The 24,660-nt window shown below is 43.1% G+C and overlaps 2 protein-coding genes across 4 annotated transcripts in view; one reads left to right on the forward strand and one right to left on the reverse strand.

Annotated features, from left to right (window-relative positions):
* Positions 1 to 24,660, reverse strand: part of LOC137347473 (dipeptidyl peptidase 2-like) — a 62,435-nt gene that overhangs the window by 7,667 nt on the left and 30,108 nt on the right. Inside the window, exons 6-7 of the mRNA XM_068011919.1 lie at positions 17,861 to 18,027; positions 17,594 to 17,654 (exon numbers count right to left, since the gene is read on the reverse strand). Coding sequence (XP_067868020.1) covers positions 17,594 to 17,654; positions 17,861 to 18,027 — 228 coding nt within the window. The remainder of the gene's footprint in view (positions 1 to 17,593; positions 17,655 to 17,860; positions 18,028 to 24,660) is intronic.
* LOC137347761 (kelch-like protein 13) lies at positions 1,626 to 16,625 on the forward strand. Of its 3 annotated transcripts, none has more exons than XM_068012677.1 (5): positions 1,626 to 1,915; positions 2,028 to 3,367; positions 8,027 to 8,279; positions 12,488 to 12,648; positions 14,474 to 16,625. In XM_068012677.1, the coding sequence occupies exons 2-5, from the start codon at positions 2,324 to 2,326 to the stop codon at positions 14,837 to 14,839; spliced, it is 1,824 nt and encodes a 607-aa protein (XP_067868778.1). In that variant the 5' UTR covers positions 1,626 to 1,915; positions 2,028 to 2,323; the 3' UTR covers positions 14,840 to 16,625. The 3 variants fall into 3 exon arrangements, with proteins under 3 accessions (XP_067868778.1, XP_067868777.1, XP_067868779.1); XM_068012676.1 differs by having other exon boundaries at positions 2,236 to 3,367; XM_068012678.1 differs by lacking the exon at positions 1,626 to 1,915 and having other exon boundaries at positions 1,939 to 2,137; positions 2,236 to 3,367.

Here is a 24,660-nt window from a genome sequence, read left to right on the forward strand (position 1 = left end):
GCGCTCCGTCACATGGGGAGGTCGCCCAGTAATACGAAGCACCCACCCTGAGGGCTTGGGGGTGGATGGGAGGATTGCCTCTCCTCCGTAGGCAATCTGTGATCTGTGGCCCACAGAGGACCCACAAAGGGGAAAGCTCCACCTCCTTGGCCCACCCACATTGCCAGGGCCTTTGGTGAGGTCCGGGTCTCCAGCGAACTGCCTGGGCCAAAAGCCTCTGCAGTACTGGCAATGGCCACAGCTCCAAGTGGTGCTGCTAATACTGCTGAGCTGCTGGTCCTGTGATAAGCCAGGATCCCCATCTCTAATGGGAAAAGAATCCTGGCGCCGGCCACTTAAGTGCCAGAACAATGCAAGATTATGGCTGGGAGGCTCTGAAAGGCCGGGATGGGTTTCCCCCACCTTCTCGACCAGGTGCCGGGAGCCCTGCCAGAACCACACAATCCAACCCTTTGGATGGAATTTTATGCTGGTGGTGGGGGTTTTGATGTCAAGATCCCTGCGTTGCTTCTTCTACGGAAGGCCCGCCGAATTTAGTGTTGATCAGGCACTTAACTCGACAGCGGCAAGCCTTCCATAGGATTTAGGACCCTGTTGCTGCAAGTCACAGCTTTGTAGAGCTGCCAGCCAATCAGAGGCCAGCAGGTGCAGTGCCACCACAGAGGCAGTGGCTGCTGCTCTAGCTGCAGCAATCAGATACCGAGGAACACCGCTGGAACCAGGCTTAAGGTCAGTCAGGGCCGGAGGGGTCTCGCAGCGTGAGGGTAGCAGGGGAGGGGAGTTGACAGCGGGACCCCCCTCCCCTTTCCCAACGCCAGGTCCCCCGTTCAGGTACTGTGCCTTTGGACGAGGGACCCACTCCCCACGATTACCCCAGAGCTAGGAAGCAGTCCACACATTTTTCGTACTGTGCAGCAAAAGGACCGCCCGCTGCACGGGCAATTGTTACTGGGGTGGGAAGAGGCCTGTAATTGGAGGTTAATTACCCAGTTAAGGGCCTCAATTGGCAGCAAGGTGGGAAGGCCATTTGGCTGAGGTGGGCTGGTGGCAGGGTTCTCCCTGCCTCCAAACCCACTGCTGGGGACAGCATAAAATTCCACCCTTTGTTTCTCTCTCCACAGATGCAGCCAGACCTGCTGGGTATTTCCAGCATTTTCTGTTTTTATGATTGATTTTTCTTGCCCATTTCACATTAACAGTCTGCTCAAAAAATAGAAATTTGCAAATCATCAAAATGGATATGTAAATCCAAGTGTTATACACGCAAGCGAAAAATTGGCAGGAATCTAAACAGGATAACTTTGCATTCAGTCGGAGATCAAATGAAACCATTTAGGTTTACTGCAGTCCCTTTCTGGCAGCGCTTCAATTAACAAGTCGCAAGGATTCTTTTCATATGACCCAAACTCTTTTTATTTACAAAAATATCAACAGGTATTTTTGACCCCCATAAAATCCTACGGAATGTTGAATGGTCCTATGACGTTGTATACCTGAACGCTGATGAGAATTCGTTTGCAGAGTTAAACATTTGGACATGTCCAGACAAGTACAGCTGACATTTTTATACTTGACTGAGATAAAACACTGGTGGAACTAAGCAGCAAGTTAGAAAACATCCCACTGTGGTCACTATACTTTAAAAAAAAAGTCACTTATGACTAAGTAAGCATTGAACCTATGTTGTAGCGCAGATAACCTAAGGAAATTCAGTATTATAATGCAGGACAACTGACTGCTAACAAACAGGGGACAAAGGGAACTCAATACTTGTATAATGGTGCACTTTCAATACCTTTACTAGCTGAAAATCTCCATAACTACAGATTAATGAAGCAGAAAGGAAACACAATCTAAGCAACAAAGGATACCTTCTAAGGATTGCAAACCTTCAAGAGCCAGCAGCAGGACTATTGTAAGTTAAGCACTGTAGTTAACGCCAGTTTAGCATATGCTTTAACAAAATGATTCAACATATCAAAGTGTAAAAAGTAAACTGAAAATAGTTAAATATTTATCTTTCAAAGACTTGAGGACTACTTGACACCTAATGAACATTGATTGTTAACTGGCACCTTCAACCGATAATCAGGCAATCTTTGCAGAGCATGATCAGACCATCATCATTGCGATTAAAGTTAGTGGAGTCATGACAGACATCTTGTTTTTAAGATGTTTGAACTTTTAACGGATCAGTACACTATAACATAATGACATAGTATTTGTTTTCTACAGTAGAAGCTTCTTGTAACAAAGGAAGCAATTGGACACAAACTGAGAAGCCAGAACTCTACAGAAGGGATCTTTTTCCTATCTTAGGAAAATGTCTACCAGTTTCCAAAACAGTGTGGAGCACCAACCACTTGTTTCAGACACCTACCCTTGCAGGCTACTTGAGGGGCTCCTCAATTTGCGGAGAAGGAACATTCTGTGTGACGTTACGCTGGAGGCTGAAGGAGTCACTTTTCCTGCACACAAAGTCATTCTAGCGTCTGCGAGTAGTTATTGCCAATTATTATTAGAGAGCCAACATAGCAAAGCTATTAAATTGAATGTTAGTGCAAGAGGGCTGAAGCACGTGTTGGATTTTATTTACTCAAACAGACTAAATCTTACTTTAGATACCATTGAAGATGTATTAAAAGCAGCAGAGTGTTTGTTGGTCCGAGATGCAATCAAACTATGCTTTAGATTCCTTGAAGAACATCTCAATCAGAGAAATTGTTTGGCTATCTTTAAAATAACTCAAAAATTTGGACCTGAGGAGTTAAAACAAAAAGCATTTTTCTATCTGAGTCAACACTACAAATACATACTAGAAAATCATTGCCATCTGGTAGAACTGGATAAATCAGCTCTGTGCAAAATTCTAGAAAATGATGATATACAACAGTACAGTGAACTGGAACTATTTAATTGTGCAACAATGTGGCTGCAACATGATAAGAACAGGCTGAAAGATGCTGCTCATGTTCTTAAAAGAATTCGATTTGGTCTCATTTCAGCTACAGATTTACAGAACTATGTTCAAGAAATCTCAATCATGAAAACTGATTTCCAGTGCTACAGATACCTCCAGGATGCGCTTAGTTACCATTCTCGGTTATATGCTCAGCCCATACTGCTGTCGGAGCATACACGAATTCGATCAAACGCTGAAAATATGTTGATCCTTGGAGGCCGCACAACAAACAACAATGTTTGCAATGATATTTGGGTTGCAGATGAAACTGGCAGCTGTTGGAGAAAACTGGGAGAAATGCATGTTCCTTTGTACAATCACAGGGTAGTGGTTGTGAATAATTTTGTATTTGTTATAGGTGGGCAAAACAGATTCGATGCCACTGGAAACCAACCATCAAATGAGGTACATCTTTACAATGTGCGTTAACAGAGACCTTTTTTTTTGCAAATCACACTTTCAGAAATTTGCAAGGGCTACATCTCAACTTCTGGCTGCACTTTAGTCCTATGCTCAGGATGTTTAACCACCTGGTGTGCAGGAGGGGTGGGGGCAGTGCAGGCAAGCAAGTGAAAGGACCTTCTTGTGGTTCTGCTTCTGGATCTGATCAAGTGGCCATCCACATGCCTGTGGTGGATATGGACCATTGTGAGTGGTCGCTCTGGCTGCCTGCCTCCATTGTCTGCACCCAGGTGGCCTTGGAGAAAGAACACACTGTGTCCACGGGTATACTTGAGGCTTTCTGAAACTGGTGAGCATGTCAGTGGCTGGAGTGCATAGTGGATAATAGCAGTACCTTTAATTTATTTTCTTTTATTAATTACGACCCTCTAAAAAGGGGGCATGTTTGTTAGATTTTTTTGGGGTCAATGATACTAGGACAACCCAGCTTCTCTTTACAAGATTATAAGAGGCATATGTCAGAAGGTGTCAAATGGCTCATGACAACGCTCCAGGTGCATGGAGTCAAGGGCCAGGTAGGAAAATAGGCTGAAAGATGGCAAAGTTTGATTTAGGGAAAGTTTCTTGGACTGGCAGAAGTGGGAAGTGCTCTCCTGAAGTCAGTGCCCACTGGTGTTTCTGTGCTGTACCTTCTATATAATTTATACTTATTTGTCTCACTTCAGTTGCAACTAATTTTCTTAGGCTAAAAAAGTTGTAAACTTGACAAATTACATTTATTAATTGAGATTTCAAAATTTGCATTGCTGACCAGAACTATTTTGTGAGTTCTAGGGACCAAAGCGGTCAACTTGCATATGCATGCTGAAGACCCCCAAACATCACCTCTCTGTAACCATATTTAACCATTTTCCTCCTGCCAAAAATGCTGCACTCTACTACTGATTCCATTCCCTTTGGCTGTTTTCTCAAAATGCACTTGGCAGTGTACAATCTGTCCCCTTTAGGGCTTTAAACTTAGCTTCAAACCCTGTATCTCAAACCTACTTATTTTTAATCTCCTCCACATTACGGCCTTTGCTCTTGTCTCATCTCTATCACCAGTAAAACCCTCATCCACACCTTTGTCTAAACTCACCCTACATAAGACCAAGCTTGAGGAAATGTTCAGACTTGCATTCTGTCCTGCGCTAAATCCCACTCTCAGCACCTTTATTAGCTCTCCATCTCCTGACACACCAAATTAAAAGTTCTTATTCTCATTTGCAAATCATTCTATCACCTTGCCTTTCTGTACATCAATTACCTCCTCCAGCACCACGATCTCCACTCTTACAACTTCAGCCTTCTTTTCATTTGTCTAACCCACCCTCAGTTGCAACACCTTCAGCGCTCTCGGCGTTACAGTCTGGAATTCTCTTTCTTCCTCTCGCCTTCAAAATTACCCTCAAAACCTGCCTCCTAGTCAGTGACCTTCCCAAACTCTTCTGCTCAATATCAGCTTGCACCTCTGGACATTTTACTATGTTAAAGACACTATATAAACCTATCTGGTTTAGCCTTGCTTATGAAGTCACTTACTGCAGGACATATTTGCTAACCTCCATTTGCTGCTGGATCCAGAACTCAGTGTGAGCAGAAATCATTGACAGGGCACACAAACTAGAGTTCTTTGATTTGCTTCCATTATGACAATAAATATTTCCACACTGATGCTACAAGAAACATTTATAAACAGCAAGGCATCTTTAGCTGCAACTATTTTTTTAAAACCTGCACTCTGTTTTAGCCATGACCTATTGCGTTAAATTACAATGACAGCTAGCCAGACATACCTCAACATTTCTTCAAAAATTGATTTTTAAAAGAATCCTTTCTCCACATCCCCCCCCACCCCCACCCCCACCCCCCAACTTACTCCACCTTACTCCCACAACTCTCAAATTTCTCCCCTCCCCTTGGAATGATGATTTTTTACAGGTCCTGTTATCTTCAGGTGCTTCGTCCAAACTGCTTTAATTCCTGCGTGAACACAACGAGCGACAGCAGGCTATAAGCACAGGGGGTACTACAGCTTAGTAGGATCTTACGCTCACCTAACATCCACACATGTGCATTTTCAAACAGGAATCATGACGTTGCAATCAAGAACAGATGATTCTCTTTGCCAATCACCTCAAATAGCACCTAACACTGCCTCAGCTCACTCAGCACAGACTGAATGAACCCGGGTTTAGTCTGTGCTGAGCCAATCATTTCTGTGGTAAAATGAAATGCTGCCATTTTCGCAATAGAGCCCAACTGCTTCCTTCTAAAAATTCTGGCTAATAATTCTAGTCATCACAAATTGTAGATCAGCTTGAGGAACCTGCTTCCCTGCAGAATTATAGGAAGGTGTAATCATGATTTCAGTGCATTACAAATGTCTGGCATTGCTTTCTCCGAGTATTGATCTGGCAGTAAAACACTATCAAAAGACAAAATGCGCTGCAGTCCAAAGACAGAAATATTTCTGTACTGGTAATACTAAGAAAGAAAACTCACAGGCATAAATGTATGTACAACTGTCAACTTTGTGATGTCAAATTAGTTTACGAATGTAAAGATATTCCAAGTTACAATATTTTTCCACAAGGAATTATATTCAAGTTGACATTTAGGTGTTGCTATGATATAATGGCAGGGAATGTACAAATACATGCACCCAAGTCCTTATTTCAGTCATGTTTTTGCTTCATGCATGGATTGCTACTTTATTACTAAAGGTTTAAGATTAAATTAAGAGATATTGCTTTAGCGCTAGAGACAACTTAGCTGGAGATTTTTATTTGCTGGTGAATGTAATGTACAAATAGAACTTAACAAATAATATATCTAAATCTAATATAAATATAATTTAATGCACAAACATTACATCTTCCAGGCAAAGTGAATGCTTGCTTAATTTTCAATATAAAGAAACACTTAAATGTTTCTAGAATACTAGAAATATTTAAAATAGTTTTTGCAAAATTTTACAATGCATTTAAGATTGGTCCTTTATTAATGATTAAATAAACTTTCTGATACTGTAGCACCTTTGATTGCCATACTAACCTACTGCGCCAAAGAGCATGAGGATAGAGAATCGCCCCGACACTTCCCTGAAGAGAGATTTGTTCATGTGAACTAATGAGAGGCTATGTAAAAATGAGAAAACTCACCTATACTGCTACTTAGTAGCTACTTCATCCAAGATAATGCTAGTGAATAGGTTATCTATCAGCCCTCTCTCAAGTTTGAGAGATGATGTACAACACTAGGGTCGCATTGGAGACGAGGTGTAATGAAAGAAAATACGGAGAGATGAAATTTCCCAGAATACTCAGCAAGTTTATAGTTAGAAGCAGTGTAATACAGACCAGCAAAGTCCCAGGTTTGATTCCTGGTCACTGTTGAATCAGCTGATCTCAGTGAATGTAGCACTTTAATAACTACATCTGACCACAACAACCCTGGTTAGGGAGAGGGGCAAAAACAAAAAGCCAGTGTTTACATTCCTGATTGCCATCCAACAATCCCTGGTGCAAAATGCATGTGTGTGGATACCTGGTGAGATTATGCTTAGGTACATCAATTGTGCCCTTCTGTATGGCTGTGTTTGTTAACAACACAGCCACTAGGTGGGGCAGTAGTGCACCTGCACAAATGCAGCCTCATGCTCTGAAACGTCACGATGTGATGTTTTAGGCAGCTGCCAGGATTAAATATGGCGCTGCTCAATTTACCACATAAAAAAATTAAATTCAACCGCTCGCTCCCGGCCTCGCCACTGCCTTCCCTCAACCACTCGGTTCAACCCCCAACCCCCCACACCTGTCAGTCACTTGCTTCACTCGCCGCTTCAAACCCCACCCCCGTCAGCCATTCACTCCCGCTCGCCACTTCATCCCCATCAGCCAATTACTCCCGCCTCTTCCCTCCACACCCCCGCTCCTGCTCCCTATGGGGGAAGCAGGGGAGGGAGAGAGAGAGAGAGAGAATGGCAAGATAGATAGGCAGGGGAGGGGAGGAAGATTGCGAGCGAGAGACTGGGGGCGGGGCAGGGGGGGAGGAGTTGGCTTCCCGCCAGGTGGTGGGGCTAGATGACGTTCCAGTACAGTTGCGTGATGACGTTTTCGTGCACATGCGCGAGTTAGTCCTGGCAAGAACGTAGGCTGCGCATACGCAACATCTTACTGACAGCAAGAGACTGTTCTGTGACATGCGCAGTTGGGAGCGCTCTGATGACATCGGCACGCCAGATGCATTGTTAGGAGTCACTTTGCCTCTGTATGTGAATAACTTATCAAGGCTCATATAAACATAGGTCACTATGGCAAAGGATCAAAGGCGTGGCCATTGATTTGTTCCAGGGAACGGATTCATGTTTGTAGAAGAGAAAGCAAGAGAGTTAGTAAAGAAAAAACACTCAACTTTAAAGTAACAAGCAAACCAGATCAAAGGGGGTTAACAGAAACGGTCAATGAACCAAAATGTCAGTATCACATTTTCATAATACTTAACAAATTAATTTTATGAGCTGGGGCTCTGTGTCAGCATATGCTTCAGAAAAATCAACTCCAGTGTTAAAATATGGAGCCAATATGTTGGTCACGTTTAGTTTTTTTTTTCTTTACCCAGGTTTATCGGTTTGATCCAAGGAATAGCTCATGGCTTCAGGTTGCTGGCATGCTGGAAAGGCGCACACGGTTTCATGTGGATGCAGTTTTAGACCATATTATTTCTGTGGCAGGAGGGACACTTTTAGGGAGCCTCACAAATACAGTGGAAGAATACAAGTTTGAAGAGAACAAGTGGGAGTTTGTAACACCTTTCCCAGTGGCAGTGGCGGACCACACTGGGGCTGTACATAAAGGCATTCTGTACATTTCAGGTGAGCACAAAGGAGGGAAATAACAACTACATGTAATATTTGAAAGTGTAATTTCAAGATTATTCTCCTTAAAGTGTTGAGGTCCTATGCTGACTCAGCCGTGTGCCCTACTGATAAAATAAGCTGCAGTAGAAGAAACATTGTGGGGGAGGATATTTAGCAACACTAATCATAGGACTGCTTTTGCACATATCCGAGCACAACAGCAGCACATCCAAAGGCACTGTGCAGGTTGCCTGCCAATACACGATGCACTGCCTGAGATACACTTATGGGAAAAGATTGGTGGTGGGGGGGGGGGGGATGGCGGGGGGAGAGGAACAGTAGGGTATAATCTTGTAGAAATTTAACTTCTAGCAGCAGTGTTACTAGGAACAAAGTTGATAACTAGCCAAGAAACGCAATTGGGAGCACCAGCTTAAAAATCTCACCTCTATGGAAACGAACATAAACATCAGTTACTGCAGTAATATAAGTGCAAGTGGATAGGGTATAAATTGAGAGGGAGGCAATACTGCAAAGGCTAGCTATGCTTAGGGTACATAAGTTATCTGATCTGAAAGTGAGGTGGAGGTAGCGGAAGGGCTTGCCATAATCTTCCAATCTTCCATAGATATGGGCAAAGTGCCAGAAGATTAGAGTGGCAAATGTGATGCCCTTATTCAAAAAAAGGTGCAAGACAGTCCTAGCACCTACAGGCCTGTTAGTTTAACATCATTGGTGGGTAAGGTTTTAGAAACAATAATCAGGGAAAAGTTCAACAGGCACTTGGAGAGGTGTCAGTTAATTAGGGAGAGCCAGCACAGATTTATAAAAGGCAGTTCATGGTTTAATTTTTTGATGAAGTAACGGAGAAGGTTTGATGTAGGGAAGGCACTGGATATTGTCTATATGGATTTTATGAAAACATTTGATAAAAGCTCCACATAAAAGGCAAGTTAACAAAATTGAAGCTCGTGGAATAGGAGGGCCATTGTCTAATTGGATAAAAAAATTGACATAAGGACAGAAAACAGCATGTCATGGTATGGTTGTTTTTCAGTTTGGAGGATGGCAGATATTGAAGTTCCCCAAGGGTCAGTGCTAGGACCACTGCCTTTTATTTAGAGAGATAAAGGCACTAAAAATTTATCCTATCAAAACAACAAATGTGTATTTTTGTGAAGCAGCTTTAAATTGGAAGACTAATTTATTCACTTACTTTCTCATCACGATATTGAAAACTGATTCAGTGTCATACCTGGCATTGTTTTTGCTTGCATAAGTAGTCAATCTCTGCCCGCACACAACATTCAGAGTATTCCATATAGATTTCCATTAGTCAGGAAAGACCCTGATATCACTCCCCCACTTTCCCCGTGCTGTGTGCGTGTCTCTGTCTCTCTTTCCACCCCTCTCCCACTCTAGGACTAGGGGACACAGATTGAAAGATTTAGACAATAGATGCAGGTCGAATATGAGAAAGCACTTTTTTTTTTATGCAGCGGCTGGAACTCGCTGCTCACAAGGGTGGTTGAAGCAGAGACGATGACTTCAAGAGGAAGCTGGATGGCCACCTGAGAGAAAGAGACTTGCAGGGCTACGGGGATCGAGTCAGGGAGTGGGATTGTCTGCATAGCTCTGTGGACAGCCGGCATGGACTTGATCGACTGAATGGCCTCATTCTGTGCCATAAATAAATGACTATGACACTCTGGCTCTCTCTCTCCTCTCCGCCCCTGTCTCTCTCTCCACTCGTGTCTCTCTCACCGTTTCCCTCGCTCTGTGCTCCCTGCTCCCCGCTTCCCATTCCTCACTATGTCCCCCGCTCCCTGTGTGTTCTCTGCTCCATGTTCCCCATTCCCACAACTGAATAATTACCATGCCTGTTTTATTTAAGTTGGGGCAAGTGGAGGCGGGATCCTACCCAGTGTGCCTGCGTCACATACCAATCCGTGCTAACCCCACCCGGGCAGCCCGTCAGTCACACAGTGTGACTAATCATCGACAGGGTTCCCCACCAGTCAGACATAGGACCTGCCTACTACTTCCGTCTGACATAGAGGGGAGCCAATCACAGCCGAGCCACGAGCAGATTGACAGGCCGGATGCAATTCTTCGGCAGGCCAGATTCTGGCCTGCGGGCCGTATGTTAGGCAACCCTGGGCTAGCAGAATGGGCAGACAAGTGGCAGATTGAATTTAATACAGACATGTGTGAGGTGATGCATTGGCAGAAAGGATAGCATAAGGCAATACAGACTTAATGGCACAGCTCGAAAGAGTGTGCAGGGACAGAGGGACCTGGAGGTGCACATGCATCAATCTTTGAAGGTGGCAGGACATATTGAGAGTGTGGTTAGCAAAGCATATGGAATGTTGGGCTTCATAAATAGAGGCATAGAGTACAAAAGCAGGAAAGTTTTGCTGAACCTTTATAAAGCTCTGGCTAGGCGCCAATTAGAACAGTGTGTCCAATTCTGGTCACCACATCTAGGAAGGATGTGAGGGTCCTTGAGAGGCTGCAGAGATGTACCAGAATAGGAAATAGGAGGAGCAGGCCATTCGGCCCCTCGAGCCTGCTCTGCCGTTCAACTAGATCATGGCTGATCTGCCATTTTCCCACACGATCCCCGTATGCTTTGATATCTTTAATATCCAGAAATCTATCGATCTCTGTCTTGAATATACTCAATGACTGAGTCTCCACAGCCCTCTGGGGTAGAGAATTCCAGATTTACTGCCTCAGTGAAGAAATTCCTCAACTCAGTACTAAATGGCCTACAGCTTATTCTGAGACTGTGTCTCCCAGTTCTATACACACACCCCACTCCCACCCCCTCCCCCAGCCAGGGGGAACATCCTTCCTGCAACTAAAGCACTGCAATGCCCTGTTGGATAGCCTTATATGTGATATAAATGTCTGCATAGGAAACCCAACCGAGCCCAAATGCCGGACCCGCAAGTGCAACCTGACCTGACCCTGACACATCATTGGGTTCCATTGCGGTCGGGTCGGGTAGCAGGCCTTTATCCATGTACTGGGACCAGATGACCTGTTAAATCCAGTCGGGTTGCACTTCCGGGTCCAGCATTCAGGCTCGGTCAGTTTTCCTTTGCAGACCTTTACCTGCAACTACCCTGTTGAGCCCTGTAAGAATTTTGTATGCTTCAGTGATATCACCTCTCATTCTTTAAATTCTAGAGAATATAGGCCCAGCCTCCTCAATCTCTCCTCATAGGACAATCCCAGGTATGGGAGATTTTAGTTACAAGGTTAGGTTGGAAAAGCTGGTGTTGTTCTCCCTGGAACAAAGGAGATTGAAGGGAGATTTGATAGAGGTGTACAAGAATATGATATGCTGAGATAAGTTAGACAAGGAAAAACTCTTCCCATTAACTTCTGGTACAAGGACTAGGGGCAAAGATTGAAGGTTTTGGGTAAGAGATGCAGGTGGAATGTGAAGAACTTTTTTTATGCAGCGAGTGGTAATGACCTGGAACCTGCTGCCCATGAGGGTGGTGGAAGTGGAGATAATTAATAATTTTAAAAGGAAATTGGATTGGCACTTGAAGGAAATAAACTTGCAGGACTACAGGGATTGAATGAGGGAATGGGACTGACTGGATTGCTCTGCAGAGAGCCGGCATGGACTCAATGGGCCAAATGGCCCCCTTCTGTGCCATAAATGACTCAAAGTCTTTCAACTGTAAAAACAGAAATTTCAGTGTATTTACTCGACCCTCTTAATTTCGATTACCTTTTAATAAACTGGTCACTACAGTTACCACACTGACTACATGGAGCTACTGTTTATATAGCACACAGTAAAAAGCTTTTATATTGTTACCTACATTGGCTTCTGGTCCAGCAACGCCACAAATTAAATACACCTATCCTTGCATTCAAATCCCTCACCCCTCCCTACTTCTGTAACCTCCTCTATCCCTATAACCTTTCAAGAACTTTGATGAAAGCTCACAGACCTGAAACATTAACTGTTTCTCTCCACAAATGCTGCCGGACCTGCTGAGTATTTCCAGCACTTTGTTTTTATTTCAGATTTCCTGCAATCGCAGTATTTTGCTTTTAAGCTAGATTATGATGTTTGAAACCGTATGTTCAGATAACACTGTATTCAGCAAGGACTATATGCATTCTTCTATTTCAAAACAGTATGTGCACTTTACAGCAGTATATATTATACTCAGATACTTTATGTCCATCAGGTGGATTCTCAGCAGGAAAAGTTGTAAAAGATCTGTACAGCTACCTCCCAAGACTGCAACGATGGATCATTAACCAGCCCATGACATTTGCCCGTTGTGACCATGGAATGGCCACGATTGGAGAAAAAATATTCTGTGTAGGAGGAAGGACTTTAAACTCAGTAAGAAATGTTTTAAATCTTCATCATGTTACTTTAAATTCAAACCTTTTGTTTTCTATGATAGATAAAAATCAATTTGTCGATACCGTAGGTTAGAGCTTTAATTACAACTCCTGCAGCAATACCAAGAAACTTTTCTAACAGCATTTACCCAAGATATCAAGCAGTGCCAACTTGTGAAGAAACTGGCAAGGAAATAAACTCTGCCCATGGTTTACATAGCAAAACTGATAAACAGATGAAAATAGAAACTGCATAATCAAGACCTGTGGGATTCAAATCACATCCTGCAGGCCTGTTTATATCAAATATTACCATTTAAAATATTAAGATGGAAGCAATCTCTTCACAAACTATATTATGTGGATTATGGGCTCTTTCTGGTGCCACCATAATACCACTCCCATCGGGTCTTATTTATCACATTCATAACATACAAGATTATACAAGATATCGTCATTACACTATTATTCATCCACTGAGATTACGAAGCTGTATCTTTTTATTTTAGTAAAAAGACAGATAATATTCTAGAATAGCACGATGGCTGAAGGAGCCAATTATTACATTTTGTTTTCAAATCCATACTAAAAGTGTCAGCTATTAAGTTCATGACCAATATATTCTCAATTTATTTTCACACATTATTTGGCATTGACCAGTATCTAAATGAATTAAGCATGTTTGATGGAGATTATTGATCACTTTGGAGTACAGTACATGCAAGTGCGAGTTAATTATAATTAAAAGCCTTGCATCTTTAGCAGCACCCCTTGAAGGTATGACACCTCAAAGGCATTGTCCTCAAAGCCATCAAGCAGCAATAAAGGCAAAAAGGTTGTTAGCTTAACAGAAAGTGATTTGAGCTAACGATTCAAATATCCCAATGACATTTAAGTCATTTTTACTGTATCACTCGTCATCCTGTCTTTATAAGTTCTGTCCTAGCCTCTTCCCCAAATGCAGTCAGCTCCAGACCCTCCCCACCAAAGTTAATAAGTTGTGTTTATATAACATTTTAGGTACATACTCTCAAGTAATTGTTTTAGCGTGTAGACGGATTTACGGAGAACAAATTGTTTTACCTGAATCATAACACTTTCATAGATCACATAGAATGATAACAATGCAATTAATCAACATCAGGGTCCTTATACATACTACTCGTAAATACCAAGTTCTCTCAACATTCTTAAATATCAAATTTACAGAACTTCTGCTTACTACACTCAACTTGTCATAATTGAGTTACCAAACCAGCAGATAGCGAGGTGTGCCCAAATATTCAAGTACTAGGCATCATTTCCTACAATGCAAGTTCTTTGTCTCAGCTCAGCCAACTGGGGAGGTTATGTGCAGAAATGGGGACACAATACATTTTTAATAGTGCATAAACAGAAAATTAAAAATATAGTTACTAAATTGGTAAAAGAAAATTCTGGAGACATGAACAGAAAAAAAAAGATAATTTAGATCGGAGAACTACAGAAGAAAAAGTTAAAATTCAGAAGTAAATTTTAGTTCAAAAGAATTGTCTCTTTCGGAGCTGGATTCAAACCCAGGTACCAAGAAGAAAACACACAAAACAACTAATGCAACCCAACCCAATAACACAAAAAAATTGGTGATCATCTTTCAGTTTATGAGCTTCTAAAGTACATTGATATACCCATTTCCTGATACAAATTCCATAGAAATATCTCAAGGTGTCTCAAAAACTATGCACTACTTTATACTGTCAAAGGAAAAGGAAAATGTTGTGACAAATAACCTAATGCTGTTACTTTGCTGCATCGTTTAACTGATGTTTATTAATTTCTTCCAGTCAGGTGAGTGGTTTCACGTAAATGAAACAGAGTATTACGTCCCTGCAGCTGACCAGTGGACCACTCTTAAGGTATCGCCCTTCGACTGCTGTCAATTTAGCACCTCTGTGCACAATTCCAAACTATACATTACTGGTGGGGGGTCTCTCCGTCAAATGACCAAAAAGGATAGTGTTTTCATCTATGATCCAGAAGCCAGACGGTGGGGAAGAGCAGGTGCCTTACCTCTGCCACTGATGGATCATGCTGCCTGCATGGTTAAACTTTCTGGAGAGGTTGTACACAAATTAAAGAGTGACGAATATGCACATCCACTTCTTGGTACAAAAAAGTGTTCCACCCTCAATCTATTTGTAACCAATTAATATGTGCACAGTATGAAAATCAAAAATTAAAAAAAGGATTGCAAAGCTATAACCATGTTTTTTAAAACAAGCTAGTGCCTTGCCTTTTGTCTATAAAGGTTTGTGCTTGTGTAAAATTCAATATATGTTCAAGTTACTTTATCAACATGAACTTCCTGAAAATCATGCTATAAATCAAGATAAACATCTTCTTGGTTAAAAAAACAATTAACTGCTATTAACTGAGATTTGCCAACACATGGTTACTATGGTCCCCACAGCTGATGATTTTGCAACACAAGACAAGCAAAATTACACAGACAAATGTATACATATTTACATAAAGCAAGAGCTGCTGGAAAAAGTAACTGTACTATGTATGCAGTCCTGAGTAATTTGAAATTCTATAACCATTACATCTGGCAATGGATCACAAGACGGTACAAGACCATAATTTGTTGGATGTAACTCTCAACACGTGGCAAATTACAATGAATGAAATAAATTACAAAATCTGTCATCTGTAACATCTTTTATACTAGATCAGCACAAGTTAAACCCATATAGAAAAGTGTACACTCTCTTTAATGCCTCTGATGATGTATACACTGTTTGTTGAGTACCTTGCTGAGTTCATCCCAGGTAATAAACATTTTCACTTTCATCAATTCTAGCAAAAAAAAATCAATCATGAAATGAATTGAGATTCAGTGTTTTGTCATTTGGCCTCGCCAATGTCGAGTGCCAATGATAAAACATCATTCTCCCAGATAAAAATCTTTATAAATTCACAGAATCTTATAGCATAGGAGGAGGCCATTGGGCCTAGCATACCTGTGAAACCTGTCCAATTTAGGCCCACACCCCAGTTTTATACCCAAGACCCTGCAAATTAGTTGTCTTCCAAGTACACGTCCGAATGCCTTTTGAAAGTTCCGACAGATCTGATTCCACTAATCTTTAGGGTAGCAGGCTCCATTTCTTAACAACACTTTGTATGAAAAGATTTCTCCTCATTTTCCCTCTAGCTCTTTTGCCAACTATTTTAAATCTGTGACATCTGGTTACCAACCCAGCTGTCAGAGGAAACAGTTTCTCCATACTTGCTCTATCAAAACCCCTCATAATTTTGAGCACCTCTATTAGGTCTCCCCTTAACTTTCTCTGCTCGCAGGAGAGCAATCCAAGCTTCTCCAATCTCTCCACATAATTTAAGACCCTCATCCCTGGTGTTACCCTGGTAAACCTCCTCTGTATCCTCTCCAAGGCCTTGACATCCTTCCTAAACCTGTGGTGCCCAGACCTGTAAACAATGCTCCAGCTGAGTCCTAACCAGAGATTTATAAACGTTCAGCATGACTTCCTTGTTTTTGTATTCAACACCCTATTTATAAAGTTAAAGTATCCCATATACTTTCTTATCCTCATCATCAACATGCCCTGCCACCTTCAAAGATTTGTAACTATTCACCATCATGTCCTTCAAGATAGTACCATTTAGACTATACTGTCTCACCATGTTGTTTGTGCCAAAGTGCATCAGTTCACACTTAGCCACATTAAATTGCATCTGCCAGGTGTTTGCTTTTTCCACCAGTCTGTCTATATCCTCCTTAAGTCTGCTACCATCCTGCACACTGTAGCAATTGTAAATTGTACTCCCTATACCCAAATGTAGGTCATACAAGAAATGGTCCTAATACCAATCCCTGGGTGGCCCCACTGCATACTTCGCTGAAAAATGTTCCGACACTGAAATCTGATCATTTATTACAAGTTTGATTTATAAACAATGACTTCTTTTAAACGAGTTGTATATGCTTCTGTTCTTTGTTTTACTTTTGTCATGAGTACTACAACCACGTGAACTTTTTTTAAAAAAGGAAAAGAAACATTAAATCTTGGAAGGTTGTGGGATAAATCTTGCATTTGATATTTCTGCCATCGAAGTTGAAATGACAGCATAGCTTACGGTCCAATAATCAACTTACTGTAATTGTTAAATTGTTTAATCCCAAGCTCATGATATATCGGAAAATGTAGATGATGTGAAACGCATAGTTTATATGTTTTGGCAAGGATGATATCCAGGTATGGGAAATGCCAAGCAAGCGGTGGAAGTAAAAATGGTTCCTTAAGAACTCCAAAACATAATTTGTGAGAATCCCTTTAATAGTCGAGTTCATTCATATTAAAAGTAAGTCTAAAATACTACTAGAGTGGAGATTTGCTTTGATAACCCAAACTCCTCAGTTCTAATGCCAGTTCTGGTTGGCAGAAGAGGCATAGGGTTTTTTTTTTTAACAGGCACATATATTTATAAATCAATGGAAGCAGTCAGCAAGGACACAAAGCACTGGAGACCTGTGCAGTTACCGCATGGATGTGGCATAGGAGGAATCAAGGAGCAGCCACAAATATACAATAATATAACTGGGTTTAACTAATTTCCAGTTGTTATTGCTCATCAGTATTTCAAAACTAGTGAATATATGACTCATACCAATGTAGAGAACCTTTTACCTAGAAGCAAGAAAGATTACCAATATTAGTGAGATTGTTAATGGCAATCTGGATATTTGACTTGTTTTACCCAGGAGCAATTCTCTTTGAAAAGATAACTCAAGGAGGACCAGTGTGGAACACCAATAGTTTTATGCACTAGCAGTCATAATGAAACCTTATAATTGAGTCAATGGAGATACATGCCTATACTTCTCCCACTTTATTCTCTATTCAGGTCTCAATTCCTCTATGGTTTAAAATAACACTTACCTAATATATCTAGCAAGCCTTCAATATGATCACTTTTCTTCAGAATATAACGACAGGCAACCTTGGGAAATTAGCATTTACATGAATACATGTAAATAAGTGTATACATAAAATATGACTTACTTTTAAAATTGATAAATCTGGAAATTTAATTTTTCACATTGAAAATGTTTTCCTTCGTTAAACCAATTCACTTACTGTAACTTATTTTTTAAAATTTTAATGTGAAAAACATTTTTCACTGTCCAGGAAAACTAGAATACTTACATCCACTGGGTTTGGAGGGAAATGCAATCCTGCTTCAGTCTTGTATGGGTAGTTGAACATTGCTAAGTAAGTAAATGCATTTCGTGCCCATCCATAGAGATGCTCAACTTCTTTCTTGGATTTCACTGACTTACACAGACACAGTTTACTGGTGATCTTGCTCCATGCTGTAAAACACAGGTTTATAGTCATAGAAACAAAAGTCTATGGTTGATTTACTTATAGCTCATTCTACTACTGTAATGACATGAGCAGGACCTCGAGGCTTGATCCCATGAAGGAAATTAAAGTGTCAGACAAGGTAGGAAGCCAGTGCTATACAATGAACTTGTGATATACATCAATGTAGAAAAATTAAGGTACATGTAACAGACACATTAAATTTATTTGCACAGTAAATTCATGTCATGGAATAAATTCACTGACAGGTTTAGAGCAAACTTATTTTATAATCCAATGCAAATTAAGATGCACCCCTCACCCAAGCCAATTTTCCTGTCTGGGATCATTTGCATAACCTTGGTGGGCTCCCCTGCTTTCACTGAAAAGTTGCCTGGCAGCTGCAAGCCTTAGAGGGTAGCATTGCTGACAGTCTCCAACCTGCTGTAAAACAAATTATTTTTAAAAGTTTGCATTTGCTGCCAAAGCAATTGATCACTCTTGCACGAAGTTTTTGGATTTAAAATAAATGAAATCCCTCCTTCCACCACGAAGGTCACTAAGCTCCTTTAGGGAAGGAAATCTGCTTTCCTTACCTGGTCTGGCCTACATGTGACTCCAGACCCATAGCAATGTGGTTGACTCTTAAATGCCCTCTGAAATGGCCTAGCAAGCCACTCAGTTCTATCTAAACACTACAAAGTCAATAACACAGAATGAAACCAGAGGGACCACCCGACATCGACCTAGGCACCGGAAATGACAATAGCAAACCCAGCCCTGTCAACCCTGCAAAGTCCTCCCTACTAACATCCAGGGACTTGTGCCAAACTTGGGAGAGCTGTCCCACAGACTAGTCAAGCAACAACCTGACAGTCATATCCCAGATGCTGCCCTCACCATCCCTGAGTATGTCCTGTTCCACAGGCAGGACAGATCCAACAGTGGTATACAGTCGGGAGGGAGTTGCCCTGGGAGTCCCAAACATCGACTCTGGACCCCATGAAGTCTCATGGCATCAGGTCAAACATGTGCTGATTACCACATATTGCCCTCCCTCAGCTGATGAATCAGTACTCCTCCATGTTGATCACCACTTGGAAGGAAGCACTGAGGGTGGCAAGGGTGCAAAATGTACTCTGGGTGGGGGTCTTCAATGTCCATCACCAAGAGTGGCTCGGTAGCACCACTACTGACCGAGCTGACCGAGTCCTAACGGACATATCTGCTAGACTGGGTATGCGGCAGGTAGTGAGGGAACCAACAAGTGGGAAAAACAGACTTGACCTCGTCCTCACCAATCTGCCTGCCGCAGATGCAATCTGTCCATGACAATATTGGTAGGAGTGACCATCACACAGTCCTTGTGGAGACGAAGTCCCGACTTCACATTGAGGAGTGTTGCATGGTACTACCACTGTGCTGAATGGGATAGATTTCGAACAGATCTAGCAATGCAAAACTGGTCATCCATGAGGTGCTGTGGGCCATCAGCAGCAGAACAATTGTACTCAACCACAATCTGTAACCTCATGGCCCGGCATATTCCCGCTCGACCATTACCATCAAGCCAGGAGACCAACAGTGGTTCAATGAAGAGTGCAGGAGTGCATGCCAGGAGCAGCATCAGCCATACCTCAAAATGAGGTGTCAGCTTGGTGAAGCTACACAAGACTATTTGCGTGCCAAACTGCGTATGCAGCACGCAACAGACAGAGCTAAGCAATTCCATAATCAATGGATCAGATCTAAGCTCTGCAGTCCTGCCACATCCAGCCGTGAATGGTGATGGACAATGAAACAACTAACCCCCTAAAAAATAAGGGGTAAGTTTTTTTTGTTGAAAATAAAACCTCTGGTGATAAGGTGAGTACTACTCGTGTTTTTTTTTTAAGGAATTTAGATTGGAGTGGGTAGAACAAGACCCCTAGTATAATTAGTATTTTTTAATTAAGGGAGTCACTAATTAACCTAAGGGCAAGTCGTGGCAGGAGAGCTCAGCCCCATGATATGCTCCTCCTGCGCTATGTGGGAAATCAAGGACGCTTCCAGTGTCCCTGATGACCATGTGTGCAGGAAGTGTATCCAGCTGCAGCGACTGGCTACCCACATTACGGAGCTGGAGCTGCGGGTGGATTCACTGTGGAGCATCCGCGATGCTGAGGAAGTCGTGGATAGCACGTTTAGTAAGGTGGTCACACCGCAGGTAATGGCTGCACAGTCAGAAAAGAGATGGGTGACCACCAGACGGAGTAGTAGGCGCAGGCAGGTAGTGCAGGAGTCCCTTGTGGCCATCCCCCTCTCAAACAGATTTACCACTTTGGATACTGTTGGGGGGAGGATGACCTCCCAGGGGAAAGCAGCAACAGCCAAGTTCGTAGCACCACGGAGGGGTCTGCTGCACAGCAGGGGAGGAAAAGGGTTGGAAGAGCTATAGTGATGGGGGATTCTATCATAAGGGGTGCAGATAGGCATTTCTGTGGCCACAAACGAGACTCCAGGATGATATGTTGCCTCCCTGGTGCTAGGGTCAAGGATATCTCGGACTGGCTGCAGGACATTATGAGGGGAGGGTGAGCAGCCAGAGGTCGTGGTCCATATTGGTACTAACGACATAGGTAGGCTATTGCAGAAAATACGGAAGTATGGGATTGAAGGTGATTTAGAGCTTTGGATCAGAAATTGGCTAGCTGAAAGAAGACAGAGGGTGGTGGTTGATGGCAAATGTTCATCCTGGAGTTTAGTTACTAGTGGTGTACCGCAAGGATCTGTTTTGGGGCCACTGCTGTTTGTCATTTTTATAAATGACCTGGATGAGGGTGCAGAAGGGTGGGTTAGTAAATTTGCGAATGACACAAAGGTCGGTGGAGTTGTGGATAGTGCCGAAGGATGTTGTAGGTTACAGAGGGACATAGATAGGCTGCAGAGCTGGGCTGAGAGATGGCAAATGGAGTTTAATGCGGAAAAGTGTGAGGTGATTCACTTTGGAAGGAGTAACAGGAATGCAGAGTACTGGGCTATTGGGAAGATTCTTGGTAGTGTAGATGAACAGAGAGATTTTGGTGTCCAGGTACATAAATCCCTGAAAGTTGCCACCCAGGTTAATAGGGCTGTTAAGAAGGCATATGGTGTGTTAGCTTTTATTAGTAGGGGGATCGAGTTTCGGAGCCACGAGGTTATGCTGCAGCTGTACAAAACTCTGGTGTGGTCGCACCTGGAGTATTGCGTGCAGTTCTGGTCACCGCATTATAGGAAGGATGTGGAAGCTTTGGAAAGGGTGCAGAGGAGATTTACTGGGATGTTGCCTGGTATGGAGGGAAGGTCTTACGAGGAAAGGCTGAGGGACTTGAGGCTGTTTTCGTTAGAGAGAAGGAGGAGGAGAGGTAACTTAATAGAGACATATAAGATAATCAGAGGGTTAGATAGGGTGGATAGTGAGAGTCTTTTTCCTCGGATGGTGATGGCAAACACGAGGGGACATAGCTTTAAGTTGAGGGGCGATAGATATAGGACAGATGTTAGAGGTAGTTTCTTTACTCATAGAGTAGTAGGGGCGTGGAACGCCCTGCCTGCAACAGTAGTAGACTCGCCAACTTTAAGGGCATTTAAGTGGTCATTGGATAGACATATGGATGAAAATGGAATAGTGTAGGTCAGATGGTTTCACAGGTCGGCGCAACATCGAGGGCCGAAGGGCCTGTACTGCGCTGTAATGTTCTATGTTCTAAAAGAGATAAGGTCCTGCAAAGTGATAATAGGGAGTTAGGCAGAAGGTTAAAAAGCAGGACCTCTAGGGTTGTAATATCAGGATTACTTCTTGTGCCACGTGCTAGTGAGGGTAGGAATAGGAGGATTATGCAAATGAATTCCTGGCTGAAGAGCTGGTGGGAGGGCTTCAGGTGGGAGGGCTTCAGCTACTTGGATCATTAGAATCTCTTCTGGTGCAGAGGTGACCTGTACAAGAAGGACGTATTGCATCTAAACTGGAGGTGGACCAATATCCTTGCGGGAGGTTTGCTAATACTAATTGGGAGGGTTTAAACTAGTCTGGCAGGTGGGGGTGGGACCCAAAGTAGTAGCCTCTCAGATGAGACGGTTGAGGCAAATGTAGAGATTAAAGCAAGCAAGTCCAGTAGGCAGGCCAGGCAGGGACAGGACAGGGAGCGTGGAAGGTCTGGTAGGCTAATCTGCATTTACTTTAATGCAAGAAGCCTTACAGGTAAGGCAGATGAACTCAGAGCATGGAACGGTACATGGGATTGTGATATTATAGCTATTATGGAAACGTGGTTGAGGGATGGGCAGGACTGGCAGCTCAATGTTCCGGGGGTACCGATCTTTCCGGCGTGACACAGGTGGAGGTAAGAGAGGAGGGGGAGTTGCGCTATTGATTAGGGAGGACATCACGGCAGTACTTGGAGATGATATCCCAGGGGGAATGTCCAGCGAGGCCATATGGGTAGAACTTAGAAATAAGAAAGGGGTGATCACTTTGATGGGATTATACTATAGGCCCCCCAACAGTCAGAGGGAAGTGGAGGAGCATATGTGTAGGGAAATCACAGATAGGTGTAGGAATTATAGGGGTGTAATAGTAGGTGATTTTAACTTCCTTAATATAGACTGGAACTGCCTTAGTGCTAAGGGATCAGAGGGGAAGAATTTGTTAAGTGTGTCCAGGATAGTTTTCTGAAGCAGTATGTGGATGGCCCTATTAGAGAAGGGGCTACACTCGAACTCCTCTAAGGAAATGAGGATGGGCAGGTGGGTGATGTGTCAGTGGGGGAGCACTTTGGGACCAGTGACCATAACTCTATTAGCTTTAAGACAGTTATGGAAAAGGATAGGACTGGTCCTCAGGTTGAAGTCCTAAATTGGGGGAAGGCTAATTTCGATGGCATCAGACAGGGACTCTCAAAAGTTGAATGGGAGAGGCTGTTTACAGGTTAAGGGACGTCTGGCAAGTGGGAGACTTTTAAAAGTGAGATAAGAAGAGTTCAGAGCCGGCATGCTCCCGTTAGATGAAAGGGCAAGGCTGGCAAGTTTAGGGAACCTTGGTTGACGAGGGATATTGAGGGTCTGGTCAGGACAAAGAAGGAGGCAGATGTCAGGTATAGGCAGCTGGGATCGACCGAGTCCCTCGAGAAGCATAGGGGATGTAGGAGTACACTCGAGAAGGAAATTAGGAGGGCGAAAAGGGGCCATGAGATTTCCCTGCCAGATAAGATAGAATCTTTTAGGATTCTCCTTTATAAGTATATTAAGAGTAAAAGGGTAGCTAGGGAGAGAGTAGGTCCCCTTAAGGATCAGTGTGTGGCAATCTATGTGTGGAGCCATGGGAAATGGGCGAGGTCTTAAATGAATATTTCTTGTCCGTATTTACCCTGGAGGTGATCATGAAAGCTACTGAGTTCAAGGGAGGGAACACCGATATCCTGGAGCATATCAACATTACAAAGGAGGAGGTGTTGGAGGATTTGAAGCACATTAAGCTGGATAAATCCCCAGGGCCTGACCAAGTGTATCCTAGGATGTTATGGGAAGCAAGGCAGGAGATTGCTGTGGCCCTGGCAGAGATTTTTGTATCATCGTTAGCCACGGGTGAGGTACCGGAAGACTGGAGGATAGCTAATGTTGTGCCTTTATTTAAGAAGGGCAGCAGGGACAAGCCAGGGAACTACAGGCCGGTGAGCCTTACATCAGTGGTGGGAAAGTTATTGGAAGGGATTCTGAGAGACAGGATTTATATGCATCTGGAAAGGTAAGGTCTGATTAGGGATAGTCAGCATGGCTTTGTGCATGGGAAATCATGTTTCACGAATTTGATTGAGTTTTTCGAGGAGGTGACCAAGAGGATTGACGAGGGCAGGGCGATGGGCGTTGTCTACATGGACTTTAGCAAAGCCTTTGACAAGGTCCAGCATGGTAGGCTGGCCAGAAGGTTCGAACACATGGGATCCAGGGTGGGCTAGCAAATTGCATACAAAATTGGTTTGGTGATAGGAGGCAGAGGGTGGTAGTGGAGGGTTGTTTTTCAGATTGGAGGCCGGTGACCAGTGGTATGCCGCAGGGATCGGTGCTGGGCCCTCTGCTGTTTGTCATATATAATAATGACTTGGATGTGAATGTAAGGGGCATGATTAGTAAGTTTGCAGATGACACCAACATTGGTGGTACACTGGACATTAAAGAAGGTTGTCTAAGGTTACAAGAGGATATAGATCAACTGGGGAAGTGGGCAAGGGAGTGGCAAATGGAGTTTAATGCAGACAAGTGTGAAGTGATGCATTTTGGGAAGTTAAACCAGAGCATGGCATATACAGTGAATGGCAGGGCCCTGGGGAGTGTTGAGCAGAGAGACCTTGGGGTGCAAGTACAAAGTTCCCTGAAAGTGGCAACACAGGTAGACAGGGTGGTGAAGGCGGCGTATCGCATGCTTGCCTTCATCAGCCGAGGCATTGAGTACAAGAGTTGGGACATCATGTTACAGTTGTACATAACGTTGGTTAGGCCACATATGGAGTACTGTGTGCAGTTCTGGTCGCCGCACTACAGGAAAGGTGTGATTAAGCTAGAGAGGGTGCAGGAAAGATTCACAAGGATGTTGCCTGGTTTGGAGGGCCTGAGTTACAAAGAGAGAT

This window comes from Heterodontus francisci, chromosome 32 (assembly GCF_036365525.1).
Source record: "Heterodontus francisci isolate sHetFra1 chromosome 32, sHetFra1.hap1, whole genome shotgun sequence".
NCBI classification, from domain to species: Eukaryota; Metazoa; Chordata; class Chondrichthyes; order Heterodontiformes; family Heterodontidae; genus Heterodontus; species Heterodontus francisci.